This window comes from Pan paniscus, chromosome 20 (assembly GCF_029289425.2).
Source record: "Pan paniscus chromosome 20, NHGRI_mPanPan1-v2.0_pri, whole genome shotgun sequence".
NCBI classification, from domain to species: Eukaryota; Metazoa; Chordata; class Mammalia; order Primates; family Hominidae; genus Pan; species Pan paniscus.
In genome coordinates this window covers 35,919,576-35,936,240 of record NC_073269.2, presented here as the reverse complement: position 1 = coordinate 35,936,240, position 16,665 = coordinate 35,919,576, and the positions used below count along the sequence as shown (strand labels likewise).

At 38.8% G+C, this 16,665-nt stretch overlaps 2 protein-coding genes across 7 annotated transcripts in view; one reads left to right on the top strand and one right to left on the bottom strand.

Moving 5' to 3' along the window:
- URI1 (URI1 prefoldin like chaperone) overlaps positions 1–16,665 on the bottom strand; it is a 92,644-nt gene that overhangs the window by 54,768 nt on the left and 21,211 nt on the right. The window lies entirely within an intron of this gene.
- On the top strand, positions 3,522–4,816 carry LOC100972024 (large ribosomal subunit protein uL6-like). The gene has a single exon (XM_034946663.3). The coding sequence runs from the start codon at positions 4,139–4,141 to the stop codon at positions 4,757–4,759; it is 621 nt and encodes a 206-aa protein (XP_034802554.1). The 5' UTR covers positions 3,522–4,138; the 3' UTR covers positions 4,760–4,816.

The window sequence follows — 16,665 nt, the reverse complement described above, 5'->3', positions numbered from 1 at the left end:
AGAGGCCAAGGCAGGACGACCGCTTGAGGCCAGGAGTTCGAGACCACCCTGGGCAACATAGTGAGTCCCTGTCTCTACAAAAAAAAAAAAAAATTTTTTTTTAATTAGCTAGGCCCAATGGCATGTACCTGTAGTCCCAGCTACTCAGAAGACTCAGGCAGGATCACTTGAGCTCAGGAGTTCAAGGTTGCAGTGAGCTATGACCATACCACTGCACTCCAGCCTGGGTGACAAAGCAAGACACAGTCTCTTAAAATAAAATTTTTAAAATGGTAAATTTTGTTATATTTACTACAATTTTTTGAATAAAAAATAAATACAATGTACGTCTAATAGAAAGGTGATAAAATTAAATATATCAGGAATCCTACTACATATAATGGCTTAAAATACTCTAAATAAAAGGAAAAGATATCTAGACTGAATATTAAAACCACAACAATATGCTGTTTATAAGACACACTTCGAACCCAAAAGACTGAAGTTAAAAAGATTTTTTTTTAAAGATAGACAAAACAAACAAATTTAGCTGGTGTGACCATACTAATACTAATATCCAACAAAGGAGACTTGAAGGCAAGTAGCATTACTAGAGATAAAAATATCTCAGAATGGTGAAAAGGTCAACTGACCAGGAAGTTATTACAATTTTAAATTTGCATACAATGAATAACATAGCTGTAAAATATATAAAGCAAAGGTTAAAAAAAGAGAGAAAAATAAATCTATAATCCTAGTGACTATTTTAATACATATCTCAATAAATGATAGAATTAGCAGACAAAAAAATTAACAAGGACATAAAATACTGGAACAACATATTCAAGCAGCCTGAACTGACACATACTGAACCCAAAAACTGCAGGATTAACATTTTTTTCCAAGTAAATTATGACAAATTTACCAAGAAAAAAAAAACATTAGGTCAAAAGGCAAGACTTAAATTTCAATTATGCAGAATGTGTACTCTGACCACACTAGAGAAACAGAAAAATAAGTAGAAAATAATGTTTGAAAAGGAATGTATTTCCAATTTATGGGTCAATGAGCAAATCACAATAGAAATTAGAAACTATTTTTAAATGACTGATAAGGAAAATGACATACAAAATGTGTGCAGTACCTAAGGCAATGATTAAGAGAAAAATTTAAAGCTCAAAATGCATATCTTATAATAAGGAAAGGTTAATATTAGTAAGCTCAACCATCATCTCTAAGGGCTAGAAAAATTACAGGCAAAGGAAAATCTTAAACAGGAAAAAAAAGAGAAGAAATCAATAAAGTAGAAAGCAGACTTAGAAAAGAGGAAAAAAATCCAAGGCAAAAATATAAAATATAAAATTGATAAACCCTTAAGAAGAGAAATCAAGGGAGGAAAAAACCCACAAATTAAAAATTACAGTAATTAAAAAGAGGACATCACCACCAAATCTACTGATAATAAAAAGATAAAAGGATATTATGGTAACTCGGAGGGACAACAAGCTTGAAAACTTAGAAAGGACAATTCCTTGAAAATCACATTTTCTAAAATGATATAACTAGAAACAGAAAATCTGGATAGTCTTTGAACTTTCAAAGAAATTGAGGTCGTATCTTAAAATCTCCATACAAAATGTCCAAGAAAAATATTGGGCCCAGACGGCTTTGTTGATGAACTCTTCCAAACATTTAAGTTAGAAACAGTACGAGCCAGGCACAGTGGCTGACTAGCCTGTAGTCCATCATTTTGGGAAGCCAAGGCAGATGGATAGCTTGATCCCAGAAGTTCAAGACCAGCCTGGGCAACATAGTGAGACTCTGTCTCTACAAAAAATACAGAAAAATTAGCCAGGCATGGTGGCGCATTCCTATAGCCCCAGCTACTCGGGGAGACTGAGGCGAGAGGATCATCTGAGCCTGGGAGTTCCAGGCTGCAATGAGCCAGGATTGGCCACTGCACTCCAGCCTGGATGAGAGCGAGATTCTGTTTCAAAAAAACAAAAACAAAACACACACACAAAAACCAATAACAACAGTGTACAAACTCTTTTATAGGATATACAAAAATGGGAGTTGTTTCATGAGACCAGCCTAATTCTGAAGCCAAATCCTTACATCGACATTACAAGAAAAGAAAATCATAGGTTTAAGGTAGTGTTAATGTTTTTTGTTTTTTTGTTTTTTGAGACGGAGTCTCACTTGCCCAGGCTGGAGTGCAGTGGCGTGATCTCAACTCACTGCAACCTCCACCTCCCGGGTTCAAGCAATTCTCATGCCTCAACCTTCCGAGTAGCTGGGATTACAGGCCCCCGCCACCACACCCAGCTTATTTTTGTATTTTTTGTAGAGATGGGGTTTCACCATGTTGGCCAGGCTGATCTCAAACCCCTGACCTCACGTGATCCGCCCACCTCAGCTTCCCAAAGTGCTGGGATTACAGGTGTGAGCCGCAGGACCCTGGTAGAGTTAATCAAAAAAAAAGAAAAAAGAAAAGAAAAGAAAGAATTACAGAATTTTGCCTCATGTAACAGAACAAAATACCTTAATAAAATATTATCAAATTTAATCTAGCAATATACAACAAGGTAAACACATCCTCTACAAATGGGTTTGCTGCAGGAATGCAATGGCATTTGAATATTTTTAAAGAATCAAAGTAATTTACCATATTGTTATCTCAAGAAACATAGAAAATACATTTGATAAAATTCAGCATCCATTAATGATAAAATTAGCAACAGGAGAAAATGTCCTTATTTTCATAACGAGTAGCTACAAAAAGCCAACTACGAACATCTGTATGGTGAAATACTTAAAACTGCCCTCCTGGTATGTAAAGCCCAATGTCCTAACTTTTATTTTACATTATATTAAAGGTTCTAGCCCATACAATAGGGCAAAAAACAAAACAAAACAAACAACCATAAAAAAAAAACTTAAGAACTGGAATGAATAAAACTGTCAGTATTTACAAACAACATGCCTGTATGTAACTACACAGATACTATCAGAATGTACAGGCAAGTAATTAGAATTCAAATAAATTTAGGCCAGGCATGGTGGCTCACACTTGTTGTAGTCCCAGCACTTTGGGAAGCAGAGGCGGGTGGATCACTTGAGGCCTGGAGTTGGAGACTAGTCTGGCCAACACAGCAAACTCATCTCTATTTTTTAACAACAACAACAAAAAATTTTAGAACAAAGTCAATATGTAAAAATCAAGTATGTTACCAGCAAAAAAAAAAAAAAAAAATGAATAGCAAGTAAATTACAAAAGGCAATAAAAAATAGTATCTAGAAATAAATCTAACACATGAAGATTTATATACTTTTAAAAGCTAATACTAAAAAGTTATAGAAGTAAATAAATTGATATACCATGTTCATAGATTTTAAAACTTAATATTGTAAACATCTTAATTCTCCTCAAACCGATCTTTAGATCCAGTGCACTCCAAGCAAAACCCCAGTAATGTTATTTTTTGAGTATTGGAAAGGTGATCCTAAAATATATACAAAAAAGCAAAGGGTCAGAATAGTAAAGACAATCTTGAAGAACAAAGTGCTAGAGGAATTTTACTACTAGATATCAAGACCTATTATAAAGCTAAAATAGTAAGAGTGTGATACTGGTGCAATTACAGGCAAATAATCCAATGGAACAGAATAGAGAAACAGAGCTACACACACATAATCACATAATTTATGAAACAGACAACATACTCCATAAGGATTACTCTGGCTGCTAAAAGAAAGCTTAACCCCCTCCAGAATCCCTAGAATTTTTTGTTACAATATCTGGCATCCAGTTCAAAATTACAAGGTACAAGGCAATCTATAAAAACAGAAGCGGCTATAAAGAAACCAAGGGGAAGGAATAAAAGCAGACCTTCATTTGATTGACATATTGCATTTATAAAATATAATAGACTTTATGATTAACACATTCATGAAAACAGAAGAAAAGTTGCAGATGTCAACAGAAACTTGGAATCCATTTTAAAATTTCAAAACATAAATTGTATTTCTTTTACGGTTTTCCTGCTGATAAATCCAAAAGAATTATAAGCAGGAAAATGACAAAATGACATCATCCAATTTGCATTCTTAAAAAGACTACTCTGGGCCACTTTTTTTTGCTGCGTTTACTGTGAGAATGAAGACCATTCTCAGCAATCAGACTGTCGACATTCCAGAAAATGTCAACGTTACTCTGAAGGGACGCACAGTTATCATAAAGGGCCCCAGAGGAACCCTGCGGAAGGACTTCAATCACATCAACGTAGAACTCAGACTCCTTGGAAAGAAAAAAAAGAGGCTCCGGGTTGACAAATGGTGGGGTAACAGAAAGGAACTGGCTACCGTTCGGACTATTTGTAGTCATGTACAGAACATGATCAAGGGTGTTACACTGGGCTTCCGTTACAAGATGAGGTCTGTGTATGCTCACTTCCCCATCAACGTCGTTATCCAGGAGAATGGGTCTCTTGTTGAAATCCGAAATTTCTTGGGTGAAAAATACATCCGCAGGGTTCAGATGAGACCAGGTGTTGCCTGTTCAGTACCTCAAGCCCAGAAAGACGAATTAATCCTTGAAGGAAATGACATTGAGCTTGTTTCAAATTCAGCAGCTTTGATTCAGCAAGCCACAACAGTTAAAAACAAGGATATCAGGAAATTTTTGGATGGTATCTATGTCTCTGAAAAAGGAACTGTTCAGCAGGTTGATGAATCAGATCTAAGAGTTATCCAGCTACAGAAAGAAGATGCCAGATGACTCCTAAGACATACTTGTGATATTTAAATGATGCAATAAAAGACCTATTGATTTGGACCTTCTTAAAAAAAAAAAAAAAAAAAGACTACTCTGGGCCAGGCGCCGTGGCTCATGCCTGTAAAATTTTGGGAGGCCGAGACAGGTGGATCACCTGAGGTCAGGAGTTTGAGACCAGACTGACCAACATGGCGAAACCTCATCTCTACTAAAAATACAAAAATTAGCTGGGTGTGGTGGCGGGCACCTGTAATCCCAGCAACATGGGAGGCTGAGGCAGGAGAATCGCTTGAACCCAGGATGTGGAGGTTGCAATGAGCCAAGACCACTCCATTGCACTCCAGCCTGGGCAACAAGAGCGAAACTCCATCTCAAAAAATAAAAAAAAAAAAAAGACTACTCTGGGAAATAGATAGAAGAGGAACAAAGTGGAACTACCAAGGCCAGCCAGGAATTACTGCCTCTTTTGTAAGAAATGATAACTGGGCCAGGCACGGTGGCTCATGCCTGTAATCCCAGCACTTTGGGGGGCCAAGGAGGGCACATCACCTGAGGTCAGGAGTTTGAGACCTGCCTGGTCAACATGGTGAAATCCTGTCTCAACTAAAAATATAAAAATTAGCTGGGCACGGTGGTGGGTGCCTGTTAATCCCAGCTACTTGGGAGGCTGAGGCAGGAGAATCACTTGAACCCAGGAAGAAAGAAAAAAAAAAGAAAAGAAAAAAATGGTAACTGGGAAAATGGCAATGAAGATCACAGGAAACAGCCAATTCAAGGAATTCCTAGTTTTCAGATATAATATTCTTCTATTTCTCTTATGTATTTTTATTTCACATTATAAATTAAATTAAACATAATAGATCATTGAGAGGGTGGTTATAAATATGGATAAAGCTAAACAAATTTACCCTTTGACTCAGTAATCCAACTCTAGGACTTTACCCAAAGTTACTTCACAAATGAGAAACAACATATGCATAAAGTGATTTACTGAGGCATTATCTGTGCTATCAAGAGACTAAAAAACACCAAATGCCCATCAATAAGATATCAGCTGAATATCTGATGACACAGACATAAAGCACTATGCAACCACAAAATATGATAAGGAGGCCGGGCACGGTGGCTCACGCCTGTAATCTCAGCACTTTGGGAGGCCGAGGCAGGCGGATCACGAGGTCAGGAGATCGAGACCATCCTGGCTAACACAGTGAAACCCCGTCTCTACTAAAAAATTAAAAAAAAAAAAAAAAAAATTAGCTTGGCTGAGGCAGGAGAATAGCATGAACCCGGGAGGCGGAGCCGAGAATGCACCGCTGCACTCCAGCCTGAGCAACAGAGCGAGACTCCATCTCCAAAAAAATTAAAAAAAAAAGATGAGGAATATCTCTATGAACCAGAGTAATTCCCAGGTTTATCATTTAATGAGATGAACAAAAGGCAAAATATGCTGCCTTTTGTATAAGAAAGCAGTATGGAGGGGAGATAAAGTGAACACATGTATTTTTGAAGAAGAAACAGAGGAAGGACAGGTCAAAAGTGAATGTAAATGGTTATCTAGGCCAGCTGTGGTGGTTCACACCTGTAATCCTAGCACTTTGGGAGGCTGAGGCGGGCAGATCACCTGAGGTCAGGAGTTTGAAACCACCCTGGCGAACATGGTCAAACTCCATTTCTACTAAAAATATTTTTTAAATTAGCCGGGCATGGTGGTGGGCGCCTGTAATTCCAGTTACTTGGGAGGCTGAGGCAGGAGAATTGCTTGAACCTGGGATGTGGAGGTTGCAGTGAGCCGAGATTGCGCCACTGCACTCCAGCCTGGGCAACAAGAGTGAAACTCTGTCTCAAAAAAAAAGTTTATCTGTAGGGGTAAGTAAGAGCAGGAATGGGAATGAATCAGAATTACCTCAGTAGGGATAACTTTTGATTTAGTTGTGATTTTGAACCATGCAAATGTTTTCATGTATTCATAAAATGCAATTAAGTGAAAAAGATAAAAAACAAATACTAAGATTCAATATAAATAAAAATCCAAGGTATAACTGCACAGAAAAAAAGTAATTCAAGTGACTTTTGGGATCAGTACCCTAACTGTACACCCCAAAAGCATTAATTACACAAAAGCCAATGAAACTGCAAAGACATTTTGAACTTTACTTCAGGTTTGCCATTGGCAGTGGTATTAATGCAGTAATTCTGAAGCTATTTTATATATATTGTAGGATAGAACAAATGAATAAATGCAGATGTTGAGAACCAAGGTTTTCACTATGAAAGAAGGGGAGTTTCAAATATAGACTGGGGAAAATTTAAGAAGAACCTTGTGGTAATGGATTTGAATTCAAAGTATCAGGGTATACAGTCAGGGTCCATTGAACCCAGTTTTATTTTTTTAGTTTCTTTCTTGAGTAGTTCTAACTATTGCAAGGATTAATATTTCATGCCTTTTATCTTCTCTTAGAGGCCTTCCAAGGAATCAAAAGAAAATTTTCCTATTAAGAAAAAAAAAACTCATTTTATTCTGCAATTACCATATGAGTACAGTGGCTTTGTAAGTCTAAGATACACTACAGGATCCTAGTGATTATGTTTTTCCTGCATCTTGCCATTTCATCATCACCTTAGTAATTATTTTATGATCAACTATTCCTAACTACGCTCTAAAAAAAAAAACTAATAAGAAAATGAGAAAATGGAAGAATTATGGAATCACTCAGAAGGATGATGCAATCAACAGCAAAATATCATCCTTCCGTTTTCTACTGCATTGCCTAGGATATTGCATCATCTTTCAAGACAGTATAAATGATAACAGACACCATCTTTGTACTCTGCTTTTCGCTTTCAATAAACACAGTTGAGAATTCAGATTGTTTTTACTTTCTGCCTATAATGGAAAGAGGAAAAAAGTGATGGAAAGATACTTCACAATTATTAAATGAATCAGATTATGAATATAAAGAGCTAGTAGCACTCTTGACCAATGAAGTCCAATAATTTTTTTTTTTGATGAAGGGAATCTTCATCAGCACAGACCAATACAACAGTCAATAGCCAAATGTGACTAATGAGCACTTGAGATGTGGCCATTGTAACCAAAAAACTGAATTTTTATTTTACTTAATTTTAATTAATTTGAATTTTAAATTTAAGTATAATAGCCACATGTGGTTAATGGCTACCACATTGGTTAGCGCAGAAAGACACTCGTGATGATGGTGAAATGAGAGCATAAATTAAATCTCAGATTATGAGCCTTCAGATGAAAATATCCTAGATGAATTTTCGCAAAATCAACAATCAATGAATATACAGAAATTAACTCAAAACGGATCAATGACCTAAATATAAGCGCTAAAATCATGAAATCCCTAGAAGGAAACATAGGTATAAATCTTCAAGACCTTGGATCTGGCAATGGATTCTTAGATATGACACCAAAAAACACAAGCAACAAAATGTATAGTCATAAATGACTTGGGGTTTGGGGGAGGGAAGAATGACAGCGTTATTGCTTAATGGGTAGAGAGTTTCTGTTTGGGGTGATGAAAAAGTTTTAGAAAGAATAGTGATGGTTACCTAACAGTGAATGTAATCAATGTCACTGAAAAGTATACACACAAGAAATGTTAAATGGCAGATTTTATTAAATATATTTAGTTTACCATAATAAAACAAGATTGCTAGAATAAAAGATCTCTAAACTCTATTTCCTCTTCTACTCCTGTAAGTTCTTTAAATTCTTGAGGTCAGAGGCTAGGAGAAAAAAACCCTGAAGACACCAGAAATAGGTTCTTAAAGCAGGCATTCTGTAATGGTTTATCTCTGTATTGTTTTAAGTCCTAGAAGAAACCATGCCAATGGAGGAAGAAAACTACATGCATCTGAACTTAGTGAATGTTAAAAAAGAGTTGACTGATTAGAATAAGGAAAAATTAAGAATCCGTGAGTGAACACTATACTTGTAAGAACAAAAAGGAAATAGGATATTCCCATCCAGTCAGTCATTCAACAGGAAAGACTTCATGATGCAATAATTTGCAACAAGAACCTGGATAATCTCATTGTTCTAAGAGGACATGTGGCAGTATTCTTAAATCTCTTATAATCTTTGTGCATCAAGATTTGCTTAATATAAAGAGAACTGCTGTGTTTAAATTCTGATTAAACTTTCCAATAAAATTGTTTTTCACTAACCCTTATTCTTAGACCTGTAAATTATTTGCAAAAATTACTTAAAAATATAAACAGTAAACAGGATCCACTGGACCTAGACGGTAAATGGTGATGACTGCTTTTTCTGGTATATTGAAGGTTAATATATTTCCTTAGTACTGTCTGCTTGATGCAATTAACACCCCAGCAGCAATCAGCACTACTTGTGTCCATATCTTGGTTTCTAAGCATTTCTTATTTTATAAGGCTCTTGGAAGAAACAGTCAATTTCAGGACTAAGGCAAACTACAGGGCAAGCCTGGAACATCCTGTGCCAGAAAGCAAGGTAACGATCAAATAATGAAAAAAGAATGCACAAGCCAGGCACAGTGGCTCACGCCTGTAATCCCAGCACTTTGGGAGGCCGAGGCAGGTGGATCACCTGAGGTCAGGAGATCGAGACCAGCCTGGCCAACATGGTGAAACCTCGTCTCTACTAAAAATACAAAAAAGTAGCTGGGTGTGGTGGCAGAGGCCTGTAATCCCAGCTACTTGGTGTGGAGGCTGAGGCAGGAGAGTCACTCGAACCCAGGAGGCGGAGGTTGCAGTGAGCCAAGATCGTGCCACCGCACTCCAGCCTAGGCAACAAGAAACTCTGTCTCAAAAAAAAAAAAAAAAAAGAATGCATGCTTGAGTCAGCTTGAAGGGGCTCCCATTGGCCAAATTTAGAACAATTTGAACATCAAAAGGAATGAAGAAATCACATCACTCTCAACTTGAAACAACAAAAAAATGAGTTTATTGTGAAACTAAAGGGGGGGGGGGCCGCTAGAGTTCTTGTTGATCGAAAAACATAAACTAATAAATACATTGTTAGAAAATCACTAATTAGCAAACACCAATATAACTGATTTAGGCAAGGATCATCCATGGCAAAAGGCTTTTGAGGAATAGGATATTTACACTGTCTTGAAGTACTATACCATTTAAAGGTAACTGTATGATGGAGAGACTTGACATCTTAAACAAGTGGTTAGCAACACTAATAATGGGACAAAAATGACATTATGTGTCTCCTGATGTGATGCAATGGAAAGTCATCATCATCTATGTAATCACGCGTGTATGTGTGTGTATGTTTTTAGAGACAGGACCTTACCACTTTGTTGCCCAGGCTGGACTCCACCTCCTGCCTCAGCCTTCGGAGCTTTTGGAGTAATTGGGACTACAGGCTTGTGCCACCAACCAGCTATCTACGTAGTATTCTTGCCAAAAATGTTTGTTTCTTCATGATTATGTTCATTAGACATCTCCAAATTGTGGGACATTCTACAAGAAAACTGATCTAACGCTTCAAAAATGCCAATTTCATAAAGACAGAAGGTGGCGGGGAATAATTTTAGATGAAAGAAGATTAAGGAGCTAAGAGAGTCAAATGCCATAGTAATCTTTGACTGGCTCTTGCATTGAAAGAGAGTTATAAAGGACATTTTTAGAAAAACTGAGAAAATGTGAATATGGTACATGTCAATGTTAATTTCTTGAGTGTAAAAAAAGATATGGTTATGTAGAAGAATGACCTTGATGTAAAATGATAAGTGCTTCAGTATTACTGATGTGATGATGTCTGCAATTCACTTCTGAATGGTTCTGCAGGGGGAAAAGGGAAAAAAAAAGGAATATATATAAGGAGAAAAGCAAATGGGACAAAATGCTAACTGATTACTCTAAACAGTGGTCATCATATTGTTCTTTCACCTTTCCTGTACTTTTATAATTTTTCAAATAAACAGTTGTAGTTTAAGGGGGGAAAACTGCATATGACAGACTAAAAAGATTGAGACTTACCACTCTGGAGATAAGGGCAAGTGATACAAGCTAAAAGGTTCTTAAACTAAAAATGAAAACAACAGGTAAAACAAAATAAAGCAGTTATGGCCAAATCACAGATTCCACGCACCTTCTTCCCCCTTTCCCCCCAGTGTTTTGGGACCATTACCATCTTTTCTTCCAATCTAGAGAAGCCTAAAACAATGAAAATGGGTTTTTTCCTCCTTGAAATACTGTTTTATGTTTATTGACAACTTCCGAAGAACTAAAACCAAAGTTGTCTCTTCTTATGGCACATTACTGGCACAATACTAAGTGCCAACAACAAGTTTATCTAAAATAAAACTTACAAGTAATGAGTTCTGAAAACTCACCTACCTACAAAACGGAATGTGCCTTCGGCTATACAAGCAAACATATTCTTACAACTGTGCCTTTCTTAAAAAATAAGTAACCTCTCCCTCCCCCTCCCCCTCCCCCTCCCGTCTCCCCACAGTCTCCCTCTCCCTCTCTCTCCATGGTCTCCCTCTGATGCCAAGCTGAAGCTGGACTGTACTGCCGCCATCTCGGCTCACTGCAACCTCCCTGCCTGATTCTCCTGCCTCAGCCTGCAGAGTGCCTGGGATTGCAGGCGCGCGCCGCCACGCCTGAGTGGTTTTCGTATTTTTTTGGTGGAGACAGGGTTTCGCTGTGTTGGCCCGGCTGGTCTCCAGCTCCTAACCGCGAGTGATCTGCCAGCCTCGGCCCCCCGACGTGCCGGGATTGCAGACGGAGTCTCGTTCACTCAGTGCTCAATGTTGCCCAGGCTGGAGTGCAGTGGCGTGATCTCGGCTGGCCACAACCTCCACCTCTCAGCCGCCTGCCTTGACCTCCCAAAGTGCCGAGATTGCAGCCTCTGCCCAGCCACCACCCCATCTGGGAAGTGAGGAGCGTCTCTGCCTGGCCGCCCATCGTCTGGGATGCGAGGAGCCCCTCTGCCCGGCCGCCCAGTCTGGGAAGTGGGGAGCGCCTCTTCCCAGCTGCCATCCCGTCTAGGAAGTGAGGAGCGTCTCTGCCCAGCCGCCCATCGTCTGAGATGTGGGGAGCGCCTCCGCCCCGCCGCCCCGTCTGCGATGTGGGGAGCACCTCTGCCCGGCCACGACCCCATCTGGGAGATGAGGAGCGTCTCTGCCCAGCCGCCCCGTCTGAAAAGTGAGGAGCCCCTCCGCCCGGCAGCCGCCCCGTCTGGGAAGTCAGGAGCCCCTCCGCCCCACAGCCACCCCGTCTGGGAGGTGAGGAGCCCCTCCGCCCGGCAGCTGCCCCATCTGGGAAGTGAGGAGCGTCTCCGCCCGGCAGCAGCCCCGTCCGGGAGGCGGGGGGCAGCCCCCGCCTGGCCAGCCGCCCCGTCCGGGAGGGAGGCAGGGGGCAGCCCCCGCCCAGCCAGCCGCCCCGTCCGGGAGGTGGGGGGCGCCTCCACCCGGCCGCGGCCCCGTCCGGGAGGTGGGGGGTGCCTCTGCCCGGCCGCCCCTTCTGGGAAGTGAGGACTCCCTCTGCCTGGCCACCACCCCGTGTGGGAGGTGTACCCAACAGCTCATTGAGAACGGGCCATGATGACGATGGCGGTTTTGTCGAATAGAAAAGGGGGAAATGTGGGGAAAAGATAAAGGAATCGGATTGTTGCTGTCTGTGTGGAAAGAAGTAGACATAGGAGACTACATTTTGTTCTGTACTAAGAAAAATTCTTCTGCCTTGGGATGCTGTTAATCTATAACCTTACCCCCAGCCCCGTGCTCTCTGAAACATGTGCTGTGTCCACTCAGGGTTAAATGGATTAAGGGTGGTGCAAGATGTGCTTTGTTAAACAGATGCTTGAAGGCAAAAAAAAAAAAAAAAAAAAAAAGTAACTTCAACATTACTTATTGAAGTTACAGAACTTACAGAACAAATATACTCTTTTCAATAAATTACCTATAATTAATCAATTTAGAAAAAGCATTTCTAAAATTCAACACCCACTCATAAAAACTCATAGCAAACTTGGAATATAATGAAATTTCCTTAATCTGATAAAAGCAAATACAAAAATTACTCACAGTAAATATCACACTTAATGGTAAATGTTTAAAAGTTGACCCCTGATGCCCACTACCAGCACTTGAACTGGCCAGTATCAAAAGCAAGAAAAAGAAAGAAACAGCATACGGACTGGAAAGGAGAAAATAAAGGCAATCTTGAGGAACCACAACTAAAACTACACCACCATGTACCAGGTACCAAGATAACACAAAGTCATAATGATTTAGACAGTGTAGGTTTGCTGCAAGAACAGACAAGCCAACAGAACAGTCAAGAAACTGATCTACTTACACAGTCACCTGATTTATGACAAAGATGACAATGCGGTGGAGACATGACACTCTTTCCAATAAATGCTGATGGGGCAACTAGGTATCCATACAGTAAAAATGAAACCTGACCTCAATCCCCCCCATATACAAAGCCAATTCCAGGTAGAATGTAGATTCTCAATGTGAAAAGCAAAGCAGTAAAGCTTCTACTAGACAATATAAGAGGACATCTTCAGAAAAGTAGTAAGAAAGACCTCTTAAAAATAAGACAAAAAACACTAACCATGAAGGAAACAATTGTTAAAATTAAAAATGTCTGTTGATCAAAGGACAGACACCACTGTAAGTGCTCCAAGTCAAGCCACAGACCAGGGAAGAAACTTACAATATATAATTGGAAAGGCAGTCATTACTATGAATCAATTAGAATATAACTAACATCCCAACAGAAAGTAGTTAACAGATGAGCAGGTATTTCACAAAAACAAAACACAAAAATCCAAGTAGCCAATAAACATCTGAAAAGGTCATCAACCTCATTACTCATCACTAGATTGGCTAGCAAATATGAAAAGACACATGATGGTAAAGACTGAAGCAGGGAGAACTTCTGTCCACTGCTAGCAAGCGGTAAACTGGTATAACCACCTTAGAAAAAGCATTCTAAGTGGAACTGAAGACACAAACGCGCCATGAGAAAGTTCCAGGCAAAAACTAGAAACAAACTGTTCATTTGAAAAATAAACAGTATTAATGAAAATTCTAAGATCGGATCTGTAAACGTCTATCACAATGCGTGGCACACAGAGTTGCTCCCTATAATGGAATTCCATCCGTCCATTTCTTCACATATGCATGACAAATGGATATAATTTAAGATCAGCCTCAAAACACATTCCAATGGTTTCCCATCTCACAAATATGAAAACCAAAACTCTTACAATGATCTGGTACTGCTCTCATACTGGCTAGAAAGCTCTTCTCTAAAATATCCTCCATATATCCACACAGCTCACTCCCCACTTATTTCAAGTTTCTGCTCAAATGGAACCTAACAGAGAAGCCCTCTCTGATGGCTTACAGAAGACACCATCCCTCCACTCACATCCCTCATTCTCTACACGCCTCTTACCTTCCTGTTTTTCTACTTAGCCTTACCTACCAAACACCCAAGGTAAGGCTATGTAACTGCATGCCTTCACCCCTAGAGTGTAACCATGAAAGAAAGAACTTGCTGTATTTTGTTCATTACTGCACACTCAGCAGAACATGCCTGGCATGTAGTAGATACTCATTAAATATTTGTTACATAAATTCTATGGCATGGATTCTAGGCTTGGAAAGAATAGCTGTTATATGGCCTACGTGGCTGACAGTTCTTTAAACTATGTGCAGTTTAGTTTATCACAAGAAATATGAAAACCCTCCATTAAGTTAAATTAGCTGTTCTGCTTTATAAAAAATTTAAAATATTTATTCTTAATGCATTTAATTTCCCAAGGATCTATATCAGGAAGTATAAGCTATTCCAAAATTCCAAGTGAGAACTACATGAGGCACTCAATTATAAATATATTATCCTAATGAATTTTCTAATCTTACTATTATCCTGCAAATAAGCCTATAAAAACGATACTGGATCCACCACTTTTTAAAATATTACAATAAAATCTCAGTAGTTCTGCTAATAAAAGCTAATAGTATCTAGAGATAAAATACAGATATCTCAGAAACATCACCTTAGCCAAGAAACAAAAATTTCAACATAATGCAATTCTTAGACTCAGATTTAACAAGATCTTAGTACAAGGAAACCTCCCTGAACAGCCCAAGACACTCCACAACAGTCCTAGACCACACATTTTATGGTATAGGTCACAGTCTAGACAGGTTAAGCTTCCATTTTTCCAACAAATATTTTACTGCTGTTAGTAAAAACAGATTTAAAGACAAAAAAAGGATGATCTGAATTTCTCTCCTCTCCCTGTATCTTATAACAAATGAAGATTAAATAAAACCTTTGGGGGGGAAGGAAATCAACTGGAAGATGGTTGTTTGAATAAATTATATATATCAGCTCTGAAGTAACCAAGAAATAAACCTGCCTAACCGGCATTCAAACCAGCCAAGAGCCATTTTTCAGGCTCAGAAAGTGTTTTGCAATTAAAATAACATTCCAATTTTCGTTAAAATTAAAATAAGTTTTATCAATAGCTTTTTTTGGAAAAAAAAATCCCATCCAATTTTACAAACTTTTAGGTAAAATAATAAAATTGTGTACTTTTAAAACAATGGTGTTTTCCTATGTAAAATGTGTAAATATTTATATAAACATAACTGGAACCACCCTATACATACTGTCCTAGTTTTCAATGCCTACATAATAGCTCCTGATTTATTTAACCAATCCCCCAATGTCAGACTTTTAGTTTTTCTCATTATAAACAACGCTGCAGGGAATGTTTCTTACATGTTTTATTGCTAGATCAAAATAGAAACAAACCGAAGTTTTAACTAAAATAAATTGTTTTGGAAATGTTTCACCATTGACTGTAAGTGAAAGCAATGTTAAAATATTTGATCCTAACCGCTGACTACAGATGTCGTCACTTAGAGGCTGTGGCTTGTTCATGCCCCTTGTCTGTCCTCTTCCTCAGGTTGCCAATTTTTTGTCCTTTTTATTCCATGTTCCAGAGAACATACAAGAAAAAAACAGAGAGAGAGCGTAAAACTTGTTATACTCCTTAGCTGAATTTGGAAAAAAAGAAAGAGCAAAACTAATGAGCAACATTTAAGCCACATTACCTACCAGCCCCTCTCAATCAAGGCTCCCAGAGAAGATTATGCCCTAAGCCTAAGGCACCCACTGTGTGTAAGGAACTCATTTCTCTCTCTGCATCTAGAGCCAACTAGGTAGGTACCCTCCCAGGGAAAACTGAGAACAGTCATTCAAATCATTTTCTGCAGAGTTTAACTCTGTCTCACAAAACCCATGTAGGGAAAGGCCAAGAGCTTAAAAGCATGTTTGATTCAACTTTCATAAAGGAATACTAAGTGCCACATATGAAGCTACTATGACATTTTCCCCTTCTACACTCAGGATGTCACTACGCTTCTACTTTACTAGAACTCACTGTACTCCCACAACTGGGCCAGCTTTAAAGCCTAAATAAATTGCTTCACAAAAAATTTTCACTGCCGATTTACTGGGTAGTTTTCCTGTACTACACTATAATTACAGTGCAGCTATCTAATCAGTTTATTTTGTGGCCTTGTGGGTCTCCTGTCCACTGAAGCAAATGCTTCTATTAAATAAAGATAGATTAAATACTGACGCGCTTTTTCCTGAACTGGGGATAATTTTACACACCCATGACAGATATACGTGGTTATTTTGTGTGCCGAATTAACATTAACACAACACAGAAAAATAATTTGGTAGCACAGTCAATGTCTACAGAAAACAGTCATTCAGTTTGCCACAAGACTGTAACTGAAAAAGCAGTTACTCTCTCTTCCAATGTAACTCAACACGATACCAGAAAGCTGTTCAGAGCACCCCAAAAAGTATCCTTTGCATTTCAGTCACACTAACAT

Coding starts and splice junctions, on each gene's coding strand:
- LOC100972024 (XM_034946663.3), top strand. CDS start 4,139: ATGAAGACCATTCTCAGCAATCAGACTGTCGACATTCCAGAAAATGTC.